This window comes from Doryrhamphus excisus, chromosome 14, assembly GCF_030265055.1.
Source record: "Doryrhamphus excisus isolate RoL2022-K1 chromosome 14, RoL_Dexc_1.0, whole genome shotgun sequence".
NCBI classification, from domain to species: domain Eukaryota; kingdom Metazoa; phylum Chordata; class Actinopteri; order Syngnathiformes; family Syngnathidae; genus Doryrhamphus; species Doryrhamphus excisus.
In genome coordinates, this window is record NC_080479.1 from 10,704,808 (window position 1) to 10,717,663 (window position 12,856).

At 43.1% G+C, this 12,856-nt stretch overlaps 1 protein-coding gene across 7 annotated transcripts in view; it reads right to left on the reverse strand.

Annotated features, from left to right (window-relative positions):
• The window catches only part of trioa (trio Rho guanine nucleotide exchange factor a), a 42,097-nt gene extending 32,724 nt beyond the window's left edge, over positions 1-9,373 (reverse strand). For all 7 annotated transcript variants that reach the window (XR_009119199.1, XM_058046621.1, XM_058046620.1 and 4 more), the window contains exons 1-2: positions 8,883-9,373; positions 288-338 (exon numbers count right to left, since the gene is read on the reverse strand). Coding sequence is in view for 6 of the 7 variants with exons in the window: in XM_058046621.1 (XP_057902604.1) it covers positions 288-338; positions 8,883-8,952 (121 nt within the window). In the remaining variant the exon portion in view is untranslated. The remainder of the gene's footprint in view (positions 1-287; positions 339-8,882) is intronic.
• Between the last annotated feature and the right edge of the window lie 3,483 nt (positions 9,374-12,856).

Consider the following 12,856-nt stretch of genomic DNA (forward strand, 5'->3'; position numbering starts at 1 on the left):
GTTTATACCCAATGGCAAACACACAGACAGGAAAATGAGTGAAGGCGACACACATCCATCTCAAATCAACCCAGAGAGGCTGCCGTCTCTACGGAGACAGGCGCAGAACAACCAATCAGTAGAGGGATGCGACAATAAGTGGAGCGAGAGAGAGTCAAGGTGAGTGTGATGGTGAGAAATTGCTGTGACCTCATCCAGTAGACTAATAAAATACACACTCTTACAGCACACACCCAGACAAATTGATGGATGGCAGCGGGAACCATCATAAGACCATTTTTTTTTACCTGCAATCTGACTTGATACATCTCCTCTGGGCTCTTTCGGGAGGGCTCCATCTGTAGGAAAGACACAAGAAAAGATAAATGAGCAACCGGCAGCTAAAAATACTTGAACACAGACGGCACCAAATCTTGTGTCAAATTCAACTGCAACCCGTTTAGGCAGCAAACAACATGACGGGGGCCCTCTGCTGGTTGCTGCAAAGTAGCCACATCAATTTACTACCACGAAGCAGCAAAACAAGCTAGCCTTGTTGATAAACATTGGATCCATCAAGCTGCACAACTGATTTATTACACCCATCCCTGCCTCTTAGATCATGTACTTTTCCTACATTATAACTCATGACAGAGTGCTACAATCGCCCCATTCATGCAGTTTATTAAAAGCGCGCTGTTGCTGCTGCGACCGAAGCAAAGACACGCTGAAAAGTCACGCGCCATCTAAATGTAAACATGGTGAATGGTCAACGGGTCAACTGGTTGACTCAGTGACACGCACACACGCTCTCCGGCCGAGGTGACTCAGCTTGACTGCTTCCTGTTTGGCTTTGGAGAGTAGGATCCGGTTTCTTACAGACGTAAACATCAAGTCAACATGAGACATACGCCACTTATGATCATCATGTGATAAGTACATACAGGGATGCAAATCGGAGACTCTTAAGAGTTTCAGTTCTCATTGGCAACTTTGACTGAAATGAGGTGTATCGTTGCAATTGTCTAAGTAAATAATAGGGCTGTCACAAGATCTTGGTGGGAGGAGGCGGGGCCACCATAGCACAAATGATAGTAGATTGTAAAATATTAAAATGTTTAAAAAAAAAGGCAGGCTTTGCTACACACACTATAAAAGTCAGCCACAAAGATAGATTACATTGTATGGACATTTAATACAATGATTATGATTTTTGGCTCATTACAAGCCATACATATGCATATATATTTTGCTGTAGTATATAACAGATATTTGATGTACAAAAGTGCGGTCAGCATTTGACAGTGACAATATGTTTAGCATATGTCATGGAAAACCAACAAACCCACGAAAAACGTATGTATTTATTCAGCCAAAAGACCAATATAATGATCTCTTATGTAATAACAATGCATGACCTCTGATCCCCGTGGCAAGTTTCCAGCGGTTTCCCGTTCCAAACAGCATAATTTATCTATACAACACATGTATGTCTGCAGGGATTTTCTTCCTGCTTGAGTAATCCGACAAGCAGCTCAGCATTCGGCTCCTGCTGGTTTACCTTAAAGCTAAACAGCACATGGTGTCCGCTGTATGGGAAGCAGTCAAGATGGGCAAATGGTTCTCAGGTTGACTTCAGAGAATGAATGGGACGGCACGCAGGGGAACAGACCAAACATACTTGAAATATTTGTAATGCCACAGCGTGCACAACATAATACAGCTTCCCAAATTGAATGACTGTATAAACAATGACTTGTAAGCTAGACAGAAGCTAGATCAAACATATAGAGGCACAAAGACTCAAGTATTGAAACTTTCCCTGCAGCAGTTAAAGTGGAACTCAACCGCACGCACACACACACACACACACACGTTACATGCATTAACACAGAGCCAACTGGTTGGAAAAAATGTAACAGATCACACACACACACGCATAGACACACTATAAGAACTACTGAGGAAATGACAAGGCAGAAATAAAAATCCAACCAGGCTGGATCCCATAAAACGACCGGACGTTTCGTCTGTGATATGTACTTTATAGATACAGTCAACTCACATAGACCTGTGCAAAAAAAAAATAAAAACAGCTCCCCTGTGGCCCCAGCGCTCGCTAGTTTCTGCTTCACGGCCCACATGAACTCGAGACCACCCTTGCTATGGGGCCCCTTCTCGGCAGACACACTCATCGCTTGAGTCATTGGCAGACAAGAGCGGCCTCCCTCATTTAAGAATACCTATTGTCTTGGTCACACTGATTCAAATGAGGCAAGTAGAGGCAGCCTTGCAGAGCTGGGTATGACATGGTGGTACGTATATTGTATGTATATATTGTATGCATAGCACACACTAGGGCCATGGAATTGGGATGCAAAGGTGTGGAGTGAAGTTTTAACATGCATAACATCAGGGTGTGAAAAAATAGTTAATATTTAACTTTTGTAACGTGACTAAAAACACACAAGACACATTTTTCAAATTTCAGAAAGAACAATCTCTCTCCAGTTAGCCCTACTTTCCTCTTTGTGGTGCAGGTGAATGAACACAGCGGTTATAATTACAGCATTTCCGAAGGTCGCTGTCAGCCACATAAACAGATGAATCATTCTACTACTAGCTATCTAGCAAGCTAGTCCTTCCTCATCGCAAGCATGCTTCCAACATTAAATATGTTGCTGTGCGGGTTTACAAGCAAATAAACACTCAACTAAATTAGAAGTGTTGAACTTTCATTTTATTGACTCCGAGCCCATTCAGGTGTCAAATGCAACATGGCAACAAAAATGGACGACAACGAGGGTGTCCTATGTTTACTTCGCAGCATGGTTGGAGCAGTAAGAAAACTGAGCACTGCAGCGAAGATGAGACTATGGAGTATAACACTGTAGCATTCAGATCTAAAGCACAGCAACACAGTGAGCTAATCTTCCTGTTTGCTGTTGTGGTTCACGTCACCCATATGGTATAGACTCGACTGCCTAGGTACCAAAAGTAGCACCTTGTTTCCTTTCTATTGCAGTGCTGCAGTGCTGATTATTCCACCCTTTAGGTGCCCCACCACTGTAGACGATACCCAAATGGAGGGGTGCCAAAAAGTAATGCAGAATGGATCATTTAGCTTGGTATCCTTTGGTACCAGAATTTCTATTTGGGTACATCAGACTTCATACGTCCAGCCCAAAGCTGAAGATAAATCAAGGGTAGAGGTAGTCAGTGCGAGAGATAAAAAGAGAAAGTCAGAGAAAAAGGAAGGGCAACAGTGAGATAGCAGTTTTGAATGCTCTAGAGAGCACAAGAAAAAGGAGTACAATGGTCTTTCAGGACCTGTCCTAGTTTGGTTAACTGCCTCACTGTCTTTTTCTACCCTGGAAACCGGAACAAAGACCCGTCCAGTTAGATCCAAGGAAAATTAAACACCTAAGCCTGCCACTTTCTACTTCCACTGAAGAGCCTTTTAGGTCCTCCAGATGCACTTAGAGATGATCATCTCCAGTCGCCCTCTCCCGAATAGCGGCCACCATCGCCCACAAACTGTCTCCTGTCCTCTCCATCCCTGACTCCTGTCCTCTCCATCCCCCGACTCCTGTCCTCTCCATCCCCCGACTCCTGTCCTCTCCATCCCCCGACTCCTGTCCTCTCCATCCCCCGACTCCTGTCCTCTCCATCCCCCGACTCCTGTCCTCTCCATCCCCGACTCCTGTCCTCTCCATCCCCGACTCCTGTCCTCTCCATCCCCGACTCCTGTCCTGTTTGCTCTTTAGCGCATTGACACCGTTCCCTCTCTCATTCCCAGAAGGCAACAGCTTTTGGCAGCAAATCATTTTACCCCGAGGTTGCTACAATTAGATATCACGCCGAAGACATTACTGAACGAGAGCACGGCATATGAGGAGGGGGTGGGAGGGGACAAAAGTGGGACAGCTCCTAATAAACCCACATAGAGACAAGAGGTTTGTATAATAGTAGAGTGATATCTAGTTTCTTGTGTATGAGAGTTATATATAAATATGTCCAGTTGACCTAATCCTAAACCCACTGGCACAGAATGAGACATGCACTGTTTGCTAAACATCTTTATCAGCTGACCTTTAGACTTATCTGGTCCGCGCCTAACCTCTGATGTGTTTCTGAGTGCACAGACGTTTACTGACCTGGTTTGTACTATTGACTGCTTAGTAAAACAGTCAGTCAGTATGCTGATAATGGCACTCAGGTATGTTTTAGAATGTCATGGTTGTGAACTTCAGGGTCGTCACGTTTTTAAATGTCAGCACTAAAGTGGGTTTTGAGTCGGAAAAAAACCTTTTTAGTCTCTTAAATATACACGCAAGTGTACTAGGATGAAGCTACCGTTTCTTGTAGTATGACTACAACGTCCAACGTGGACATGTAGTATTATGGATGTGGTATAATCGGGCCACAGTCTGGTACGACAGACCTACAAAGTCATTGGACCAGGACAAGAAATAGTCCTACAAATAGCTTGTCTGGAAATTGTTGGCTTCTTGTAATGTAGACAGTTTTTTCTATGTTCTTTATTTTCTCAACGGTTACAAAAGCCAAGATGTAGCCAAAAAGCCAAACAATGGAAGAAACCCTGATCAGGCTGTGAAGGCGGGCTGGTGCTCCAAAGTGGGACTGTTTCTGCCAAATATTTTGGGGCCCTTAACAATGGAAACACAATAAAATGTGTAAGGTACAGCTAGTTGTACCGGAAAGAAGTCTTTACATGTGCATAACAGTTGCAGTGAAATACTTGTGGCAACAAAGCACATATTCCCAAATATGGAAGTTTTTATTGAGAAACACATCCAGAAAGGCAGTCACGGATTTCTACTTCCCCAAAAGCTACAGCAAACCTTGTGCCCTTTGTTCCTTCAAACCAGAAAAACACAAGCAAAGCAAAACACAACACAGTCTGGATTGGGTTAGCGTGTAATCCAGTGAACTCTCACCTTAACAGGCCCAACACTCCTCCACTGTCCTGATCACACATCTTTCAACACCCAACAAAGACAGAATTGTTAGCAGGCATGTGAATGTGGAGAACGTGAGCTCTGTAATTTAATCCCTTGTTCTACTTTCGGGGTGTATTGTTGTGGTGCTGCTAAAGATTCACGCTGACGTCATGTGAACGACTGTAACTCCACTGCACGTTCTTCTCCGCTCGTCGTGTTCCTATTGAATAATTACAGTGTTCAGCGCTGCCAAAGCATGTGGGACAAGATTTTCCAACAGTTTTTTTTTTCTTGTTGCAGTGGAACCCAATCTGTGAGGTCACAACATATTTCCCCTATTTGCTTGCCGGTTACCACGGCGCTAAGTCTTTGCATCACCATCATACGTGCGCATACAATGACAATGTCACCATTTACAGACAGGCATAATTCAACACTGCTTATCATCTTCACAGGACCCAATACAACTTCCTGCCAGATTGGCTCCAACCACTAAAATGTTGAGTGCTTCTTCACACAGGAAACTATTACTGGGCCGCGGCAGAGATTAGAAAGGCATCTCTTGGTTTACCTTATGACGTACGCTCTATGGACAGAAGCTTTTGGACTTGTCACAGTTAACAGGAACAGGAAAAGCTCCTTTGTAACCCAAACTCTGATTAATTGGAAGGCATGTCCTAAGACTAGGATGTCCTAAGACTAGGATGTCCAGTTAAAGCCATTTCAACATTAAACTCACAGAATATTCTCAAAGCTGAGCAAACAAATACAGACACTGAAATACGTCACTGCAGAGTAAACTTGACCCCTTGGTGACCATTCATTGTGTCATATCAGGCCGAGCAGAGATACTTTTTAAGCAGAACTTGCACAAGGAAGCTTAACTAATTGCGTAATTCCATGTCTGTTTTTTTTTCTGACAAGGTTGAGCCTGAAGGGAAACCTCAATCAGTCTCCATCTTGGGGATCAATATCCATTAGTGTTGCGAGTGCGGGCGTGCATGCATGAGTGTGTGTTTGTGCGTCTGGCTGAGCAAACCTCTTCCTGGGTGAATCGGCCTGAGTCATAAATGTAAGCTCAAGATCAAATTACCATGTCTTGCAGGGGCGCACACACACACACACGCAGCCATGCTCATTCAAACATACAAGCCAGAAAATGTTCATTCACAAAGTCCGACCTTTAACTGTAAACGCATTAGCAATGTGTAATATGTGCTTGGAATCAATGCACAATGTCGTCTCCACAGAGAGAGACGTTTGTGGTGTGGAATAAGTTGATGATTGACAACATGCCACAACAAACCTCCTCGTCTCTGTGCTGCAAAGCCAAGGTATTAATTCCAGTCTGGAAGACAGAGGAAGTGGGGGGGCGGGCAAGACGAGGTGAGGAGGCAGTGTTTTTTTTTTTTTCTAATTGTCACTGTGCATCAGCATGGAATGACTACGACACGATGCAACAAGAACTAGAGAGGAAAGGAAACACATGAAAAGTTTGCACTGACAAACGAAAACAAGAGTATGAACACGGCGATGTAGAGGAGGTGGGGGCGGGGGTGGGGATAGCCTGCGGCGAGACACTCAAAGTGTGCATGTCCGAACAAGATTCCAAGTATGGAGGAAGGAGTTGCAATAGGAGAGCTTGTATGTGACAGTCTATGCTCTTCCATGTAGCTTTGTGCTAAGTGTAGAAAGCCATAGGCATCCATATAGGCTGGTCAAGCAACCACACAGACTGTAAACTATGGCAATGTTACTGTGAATGACCAGGCAGGATTGGAAGTGCCACACTATAAATCTTGCAATGCTCCCTACAGTCGGCGTTCCCAGTGTAAACATTCATTCATTCATTTTCTACCTCTTTTTCCTCACGAGGGTCGCGGGGGGTGCTGGAGCCTATCCCAGCTGTCTTCGGGCGAGAGGCAGGGTACACCCTGGACTGGTCGCCAGCCAATCACAGGGCACACATAGACAAACAACCATTCACACTCACATTCACACCTATGGACAATTTGGAGTCGCCAATTAACCTAGCATGTTTTTGGAATGTGGGAGGAAATCGGAGTACCCGGAGAAAACCCACGCATGCACGGGGAGAACATGCAAACTCCACACAGAGATGGCCAAGGGTGGAATTGAACCCTGGTCTCCTAGCTGTGAGGTCTGCGCGCTAACCACTAGACCGCCGTGCCGCCCCCCAGCTCTATATTACATGATATTTACATATATACACATCAACATAAATGATTAGTAATAAAGCTACTTGTTTCTGTTTTTGTTTGTGGAAAGCAGTGCAACTTAAAGCGCCATGCTTAGGTCATGCATGCATGCATGCATTTCAAAATGTACCTGCACTGTTCTGTGATTCAGTTAAATAAAAGTCTGTTTGTCCTTTCCTATAATTTGTCAGTGTAGTTTTCTTAAAAGTAGCCACCCACGTGTGACAATGTCTAATTATAAGACAAATTAGCAAGGGATCTGTTTGACAAGGCAATAGAATGGCAGCAGCTGTGCGGCATCAAACCAGTGTGTGGTTTGCTGTGACTTTCAGGATGTGAGCTCTCTTAAAGAGGAAGCCATCAGATAATAGGGACGCTGGTGTGGTTTCCTAATCACACGAGAGACATGAAACTACAGGAAGCTGCTTTTAAGGTCAGCTTTCTAGTGCTTGTTAGTGCCATGATAGTGATTTTACAATCGCTTTGAGGATGATGACACAAGCAGACATGACATCAGGTGCAAGTGGATGCCTGCAGAGTGCACGGATCCAGAGGGTGACTTGGCACATACTGTATGTGCCAAAGGGAGCCCACAGGCACAAATTCACAATAGCATCCTATAGAGTGTGTAGGGAGGATAGGTGGGGCAGGGGAAAACCTTGCTACCAAAAAAATGCATGTGTAAAATAATAAGACCTGCTGGAATTGGCAGTTTATGACCCTTTGTTGTTGTCTTTTCTATCACTGTAGTCCTGTCAAACTTACTGGTGGTGTTAATACTCATTAATACATGCAGTGAATATAAAAAATAAAAATTGTATATCATTAAGACCCAGCCCTGGATCTTTTTTGTAGCACACTTAGCTTAGCTTAAAACCGTGCACACCCAGGCTGGCTAGATGTGCCACGCCATGTATTGTTTACATACTTCACACGATCGCACACAAAACACCACATACTGTGTTTGGTTAGCGTCGCGTTGAATTGACCTAATTAAACATTTTATCCACGGTTGTCCTCGATGTGATCTTTTTGAGATACACGCACACACGGATTGACAAACACACAGGCTTTTGTCAACTCAGTGGCGATGCTAGCGGTGCTACTTTAGCATTTGTTAGCAAGCAAGGCAGCTTATTACGGGAAGCTAATGTTGCAGGCTCAGTATATTATCGCTCTGTCTGGTCGCTGCTTGCACAGTTGACAGGGTTTAAAGCTCAAAATATGTAAATCTAAACCTAATATTAAGTGCAGATGCTCTATTTCCTTTAAATTGTGGTGTTGGAAGATATCTACACGCGGTTGGTGTATGCCTTCCAACTTCAGCTGGGGTTAAAACTTATATTGCATAACGTCTATTTTACATTTGCAAACGGTGTGCATGTGGTTGGAGTTACGGCAAAAACGTTAACGAGTGTATTATAATGTATATTTATTGACAAATGGTTGCACATCTGGGAAAAGATTGGAAACACTAGCATTCAAGCTAACGTCGCCTAGCCACACAGCGTGCTAACACACTGCTGTGTATTATCCATTAAAAGCAATGTTTTATAATGTAAGCAATTTAAACAATATTAATTAGGTGAAATCATAATGAAAAACACTGTAGCCTCTATGCTCCAGTCGTTCAGAGTCCACCACCCCCAAACGCAACAACACAGTGGTACAAAGTATCCATCATGATTTAGCCGACCATCTCCGTCATTGTAGGGCTTACCTGTCTTAAAAAACGCCGCTATGTCGCCGGCGTCCTTCGTCGTCTCCTCTGCTCCTTCCCCGGAGCTCATGGCTGCACACTACCCCAACAGCTCCCGATGATTAGATCCCCTCAAAATCGACAAAAAGATGTCACTAAATCCCTCTTGCTGCCAACCAAGGCGTCATCGAAGACACGCGGAAGGTGTAGTTGTATTTTAAACGCTAATCTTGCCATCGGAGAGCCTCCATCTTAGCATAGAATCATACATGAACCGGTACGGGTGGCACCGGGTTCTCCTACGGAGTGAAGCGCGGAGAGTCGCTACGGAGGATGGAAAGAGGGAGCGGGAGGGGCCGGCCGGTGGTGGCTCATCCAGGATCGACGGTTACCGTGACATTCAAATGTCAACTGGACAATACATTATATACTAATTGGTCATATTGACAGTAAAATGAAACGGCATTTATGGGAAAAGTATATGTTTTGAAAAACACAACGAGGGAGGATAAAGGTCAAATGTTTTGACTCACATTTGTCTATGTTGGTATTCTTTCTCGCTGCATTTTTAATGTCATGTGGGCTTTTGCTGCCATCTGCTGGTTGCATATGGAACTACTAACGAATGCAAGTCTCCCAATAGAGACTGATGACGTGTGCACGAAAAACAACAGTATCGGGACACACTTCTAACTAGAAATTTAATATTTTTTAAGTCACAGTAGTAATTTGGAAATGTTTTTATCGTGGACAATATATTTCGTATTTGCCTTGTTTACGAATATCATGTTGTTGCACTTCATTACATTGACACTAGAGGGAAGCCGATCCGCTTTACAAACAGACGTTTCGTTTTTTTGTTTTTTTTTTATCAAATTGTGTATGTGTGTATATACACTACACAAATGCTCTTTTTGCAGTTATTTGTCTTCATATACTCAGAGCAACATCACAAGTCAAACATTTGAGAGAATAATCTAAAATATGTATATAAAATCAATCACATAAAATGTAAATATCTAATAATTTTTAAAATAATTACTTTCTACTACTACTACTACTAGTGAAGAACAAGACATTTCAGTGTATATCAACTACATAAGCATCACTTTTATACACTGAAATGTCTTGTAGTAGTTCACTAGTTCACTAGTAGTAGTAGTAGAAAGTAATTATTTTAAAAATTATTAGATATTTACATTCTATGTGATTGATTTATATACATATTTTACATTATATTTTACATTAAAAATATTTTTTGTAGCATGAAAGTCACTATTGTAAACATACTACAAAGAATTTTTAGAAAATAATTATTTATTTAAAAAAATATTAGAAATTTACATTTTATGTGATTGATTTTATATATATATTTTAGATTATTCTCTCAAATGTTTGTGTTCATGTAATAATAATAATAATCCCACATTGAGAATAGGGGTGGGAAAATTCTGACTGACATTTTGTGCATGGCCTGTTGTATTTACTTTCCACTGACTTTCCACTGTGTCTGTTATTTGAAATCTTCTATTCTTCTGGGCCGTTTGTCCCCCCCATTGGACTCAATTTGCCGAGACCCAGGTGCACCGTTTTTAGCCCAGTGACGAACTGGGAGGTTATTTATATCCCAAGCCGAGGCAATTTGGACTTTCTTGTCGCCCATTACTGAAGCACATATTCCTCACAGCGCTCCGGGCAGGCACACACTGTCTAGTGTTCTAAATTGATTCCGTTGCCAGTGTTGCACGACAAGATATAGCGGAGAAGAGACCAGGCAGGAAAGGCCTCCATGGGATAAGTATTTTCACATGACAGTAAAGACACCCCCCCCCAATATCCACAATTTTGATATCTCAGCAATACTTTCAATGGTGTAGTTTTACTTCATTGTGGCTCATGAAAAATAATGAGATTTTGCTTTTATATGCCTAAAAGCATTAGGACACTTGTCCATTATACCCACAGGAAGCAAAGAAGAAAGAGAAATGCTCTTCTGGGAAGACTTTCAACAAGATTTTGATATTTTTTGTAAGGTCAGAGATCACTGATATGGGACCTGATAGGACTTGCACACCAAAACCACCCAAGCATGGCTTTATGGGCCTGCAATGATCCAAAATGTCTTGTTGACATAAATGAGTACGATTCCGAGGCAACTCATGTGTATGTCCCGACTCCAAGGCCTCAAAACAGCATTCACGCAAAATTCCAGGCAATAAAGTTGCTTGTGAATCATATCAAAATGGAATATTGTAAAATATCCGCATATGCATTTTACTTGCTTCTGAGCCAGTGTAAGTGCACAGTTCATTCATTCATTCATTCATTTTCTACCGCTTTTTCCTCACAAGGGTCGTGGGGGTGCTGGAGCCTATCCCAGCTGTCTTTGGGCGATAGGCGGGGTACACCCTGGACTGGTCGCCAGCCAATCACAGGGCACATATAGACAAACAACCATTCACACTCACATTCATACCTATGGACAATTTGGAGTCTCCAATTAACCTAGCATGTTTTTGGAACGTGGGAGGAAACCGGAGTACCCGGAGAAAACCCACGCATGCACGGGGAGAACATGCAAACTCCACACAGAGATGGCCGAGGGTGGAATTGAACCCTGGTCTCCGAGCTGTGAGGTCTGCGCGCTAACCGCTCTCCCGCCGTGCCGCCTAAGTGCACAGTTAATTATTGGAATTGCCTCAACACGACAGTCAAACATTTTAAAGAGTGAGACATTAAACCTTTTTACTTTATTGAAGTCTATTTTTCTGTGAGCTTGTTTGTACCTCCTTCTGAAGACGAGTAGTCCCCTTGGGGTGATTCTTCACATCAAGAAAAGTAGCTCATACTGACTTTCTGGGTCACACACACACACACACACACACACACACACACACACACACACACACACACACACACACACACACACACACACACACACACACACACACACACACGGAGGGAATTAATCAAATTAGCATCTCTCTTTCGCCACACATTTTAATCGGGAATTAGATTTTTTTATTTTTAATTTGGTTGCATAAAGTGTACCCATGCAGGACAACAGCCACAATGTGTTATTTTTGTTCCTGGAAAATAGCCATGGTAAATAAACCCACCTGTGAATGTGTCACTGCCAGGCACAGGCACAGTCTGTTCTACAGACGCACAATGCTGCCGCTCATGGCTTTAACAAACATACAACAACATATTCTGTCTATTGTCCACAACTGTTGCTTTTAAACGCAACAGCTGCAAACACACACACACACACACACACACACAACATAACCTTTGCAAGTGAAGACAGTAAATGAAAGCTGAGGTGAACAGTAGGAGAGGAATACGTTGTTTACTTATTCTTGATCCTTGATCAGGATGGTGGATGGATATTATAGACATTGAAAGACAACTTCTATGTAGTATTCTGGCCACTAGGTGTCAGTAATGTTACAGTGTTGAGACATTACCTCCAAGTACATTACCTTAACGCTGCATGAAGTCAGCCATGGCATGTCCAACGTAGTGCAAAAAAGGTCTCCTCCAAATCCGTGTGGAAGTGGTCCGTTTTTGGCTTTTTTCTTTGTCCTTCTTCCCCACTCCATTTCTTAAGTTTAGAATAAACTAATTGGAAGCTAAGTAGCGGCTGCATGGTGGCAAGTGGTTAGCGTGCAGACCTCACAGCTAGGAGACCAGAGTTCAATCCCACCCTCTCTGTGTGGAGTTTGCATGTTCTCCCCGTGCATGCGTGGGTTTTCTCTGGGTACTTCGGTTTCCTCCCACATTCCAAAAACATGCTAGGTTAATTGCGGACTCCAAATTGTCCATAGGTATGAATGTGAGTGTGAATGGTTGTTTGTCTATATGTGCCCTGTGATTGGCTGGCCACCAGTCCAGAGTGTACCCCGCCTCTCGCCCGAAGACAGCTGGGATAGGCTCCAGCACCCCCGTGACCCTCGTGAGGATAAGCGGTAGAAAATGAATGAAGCTAACTA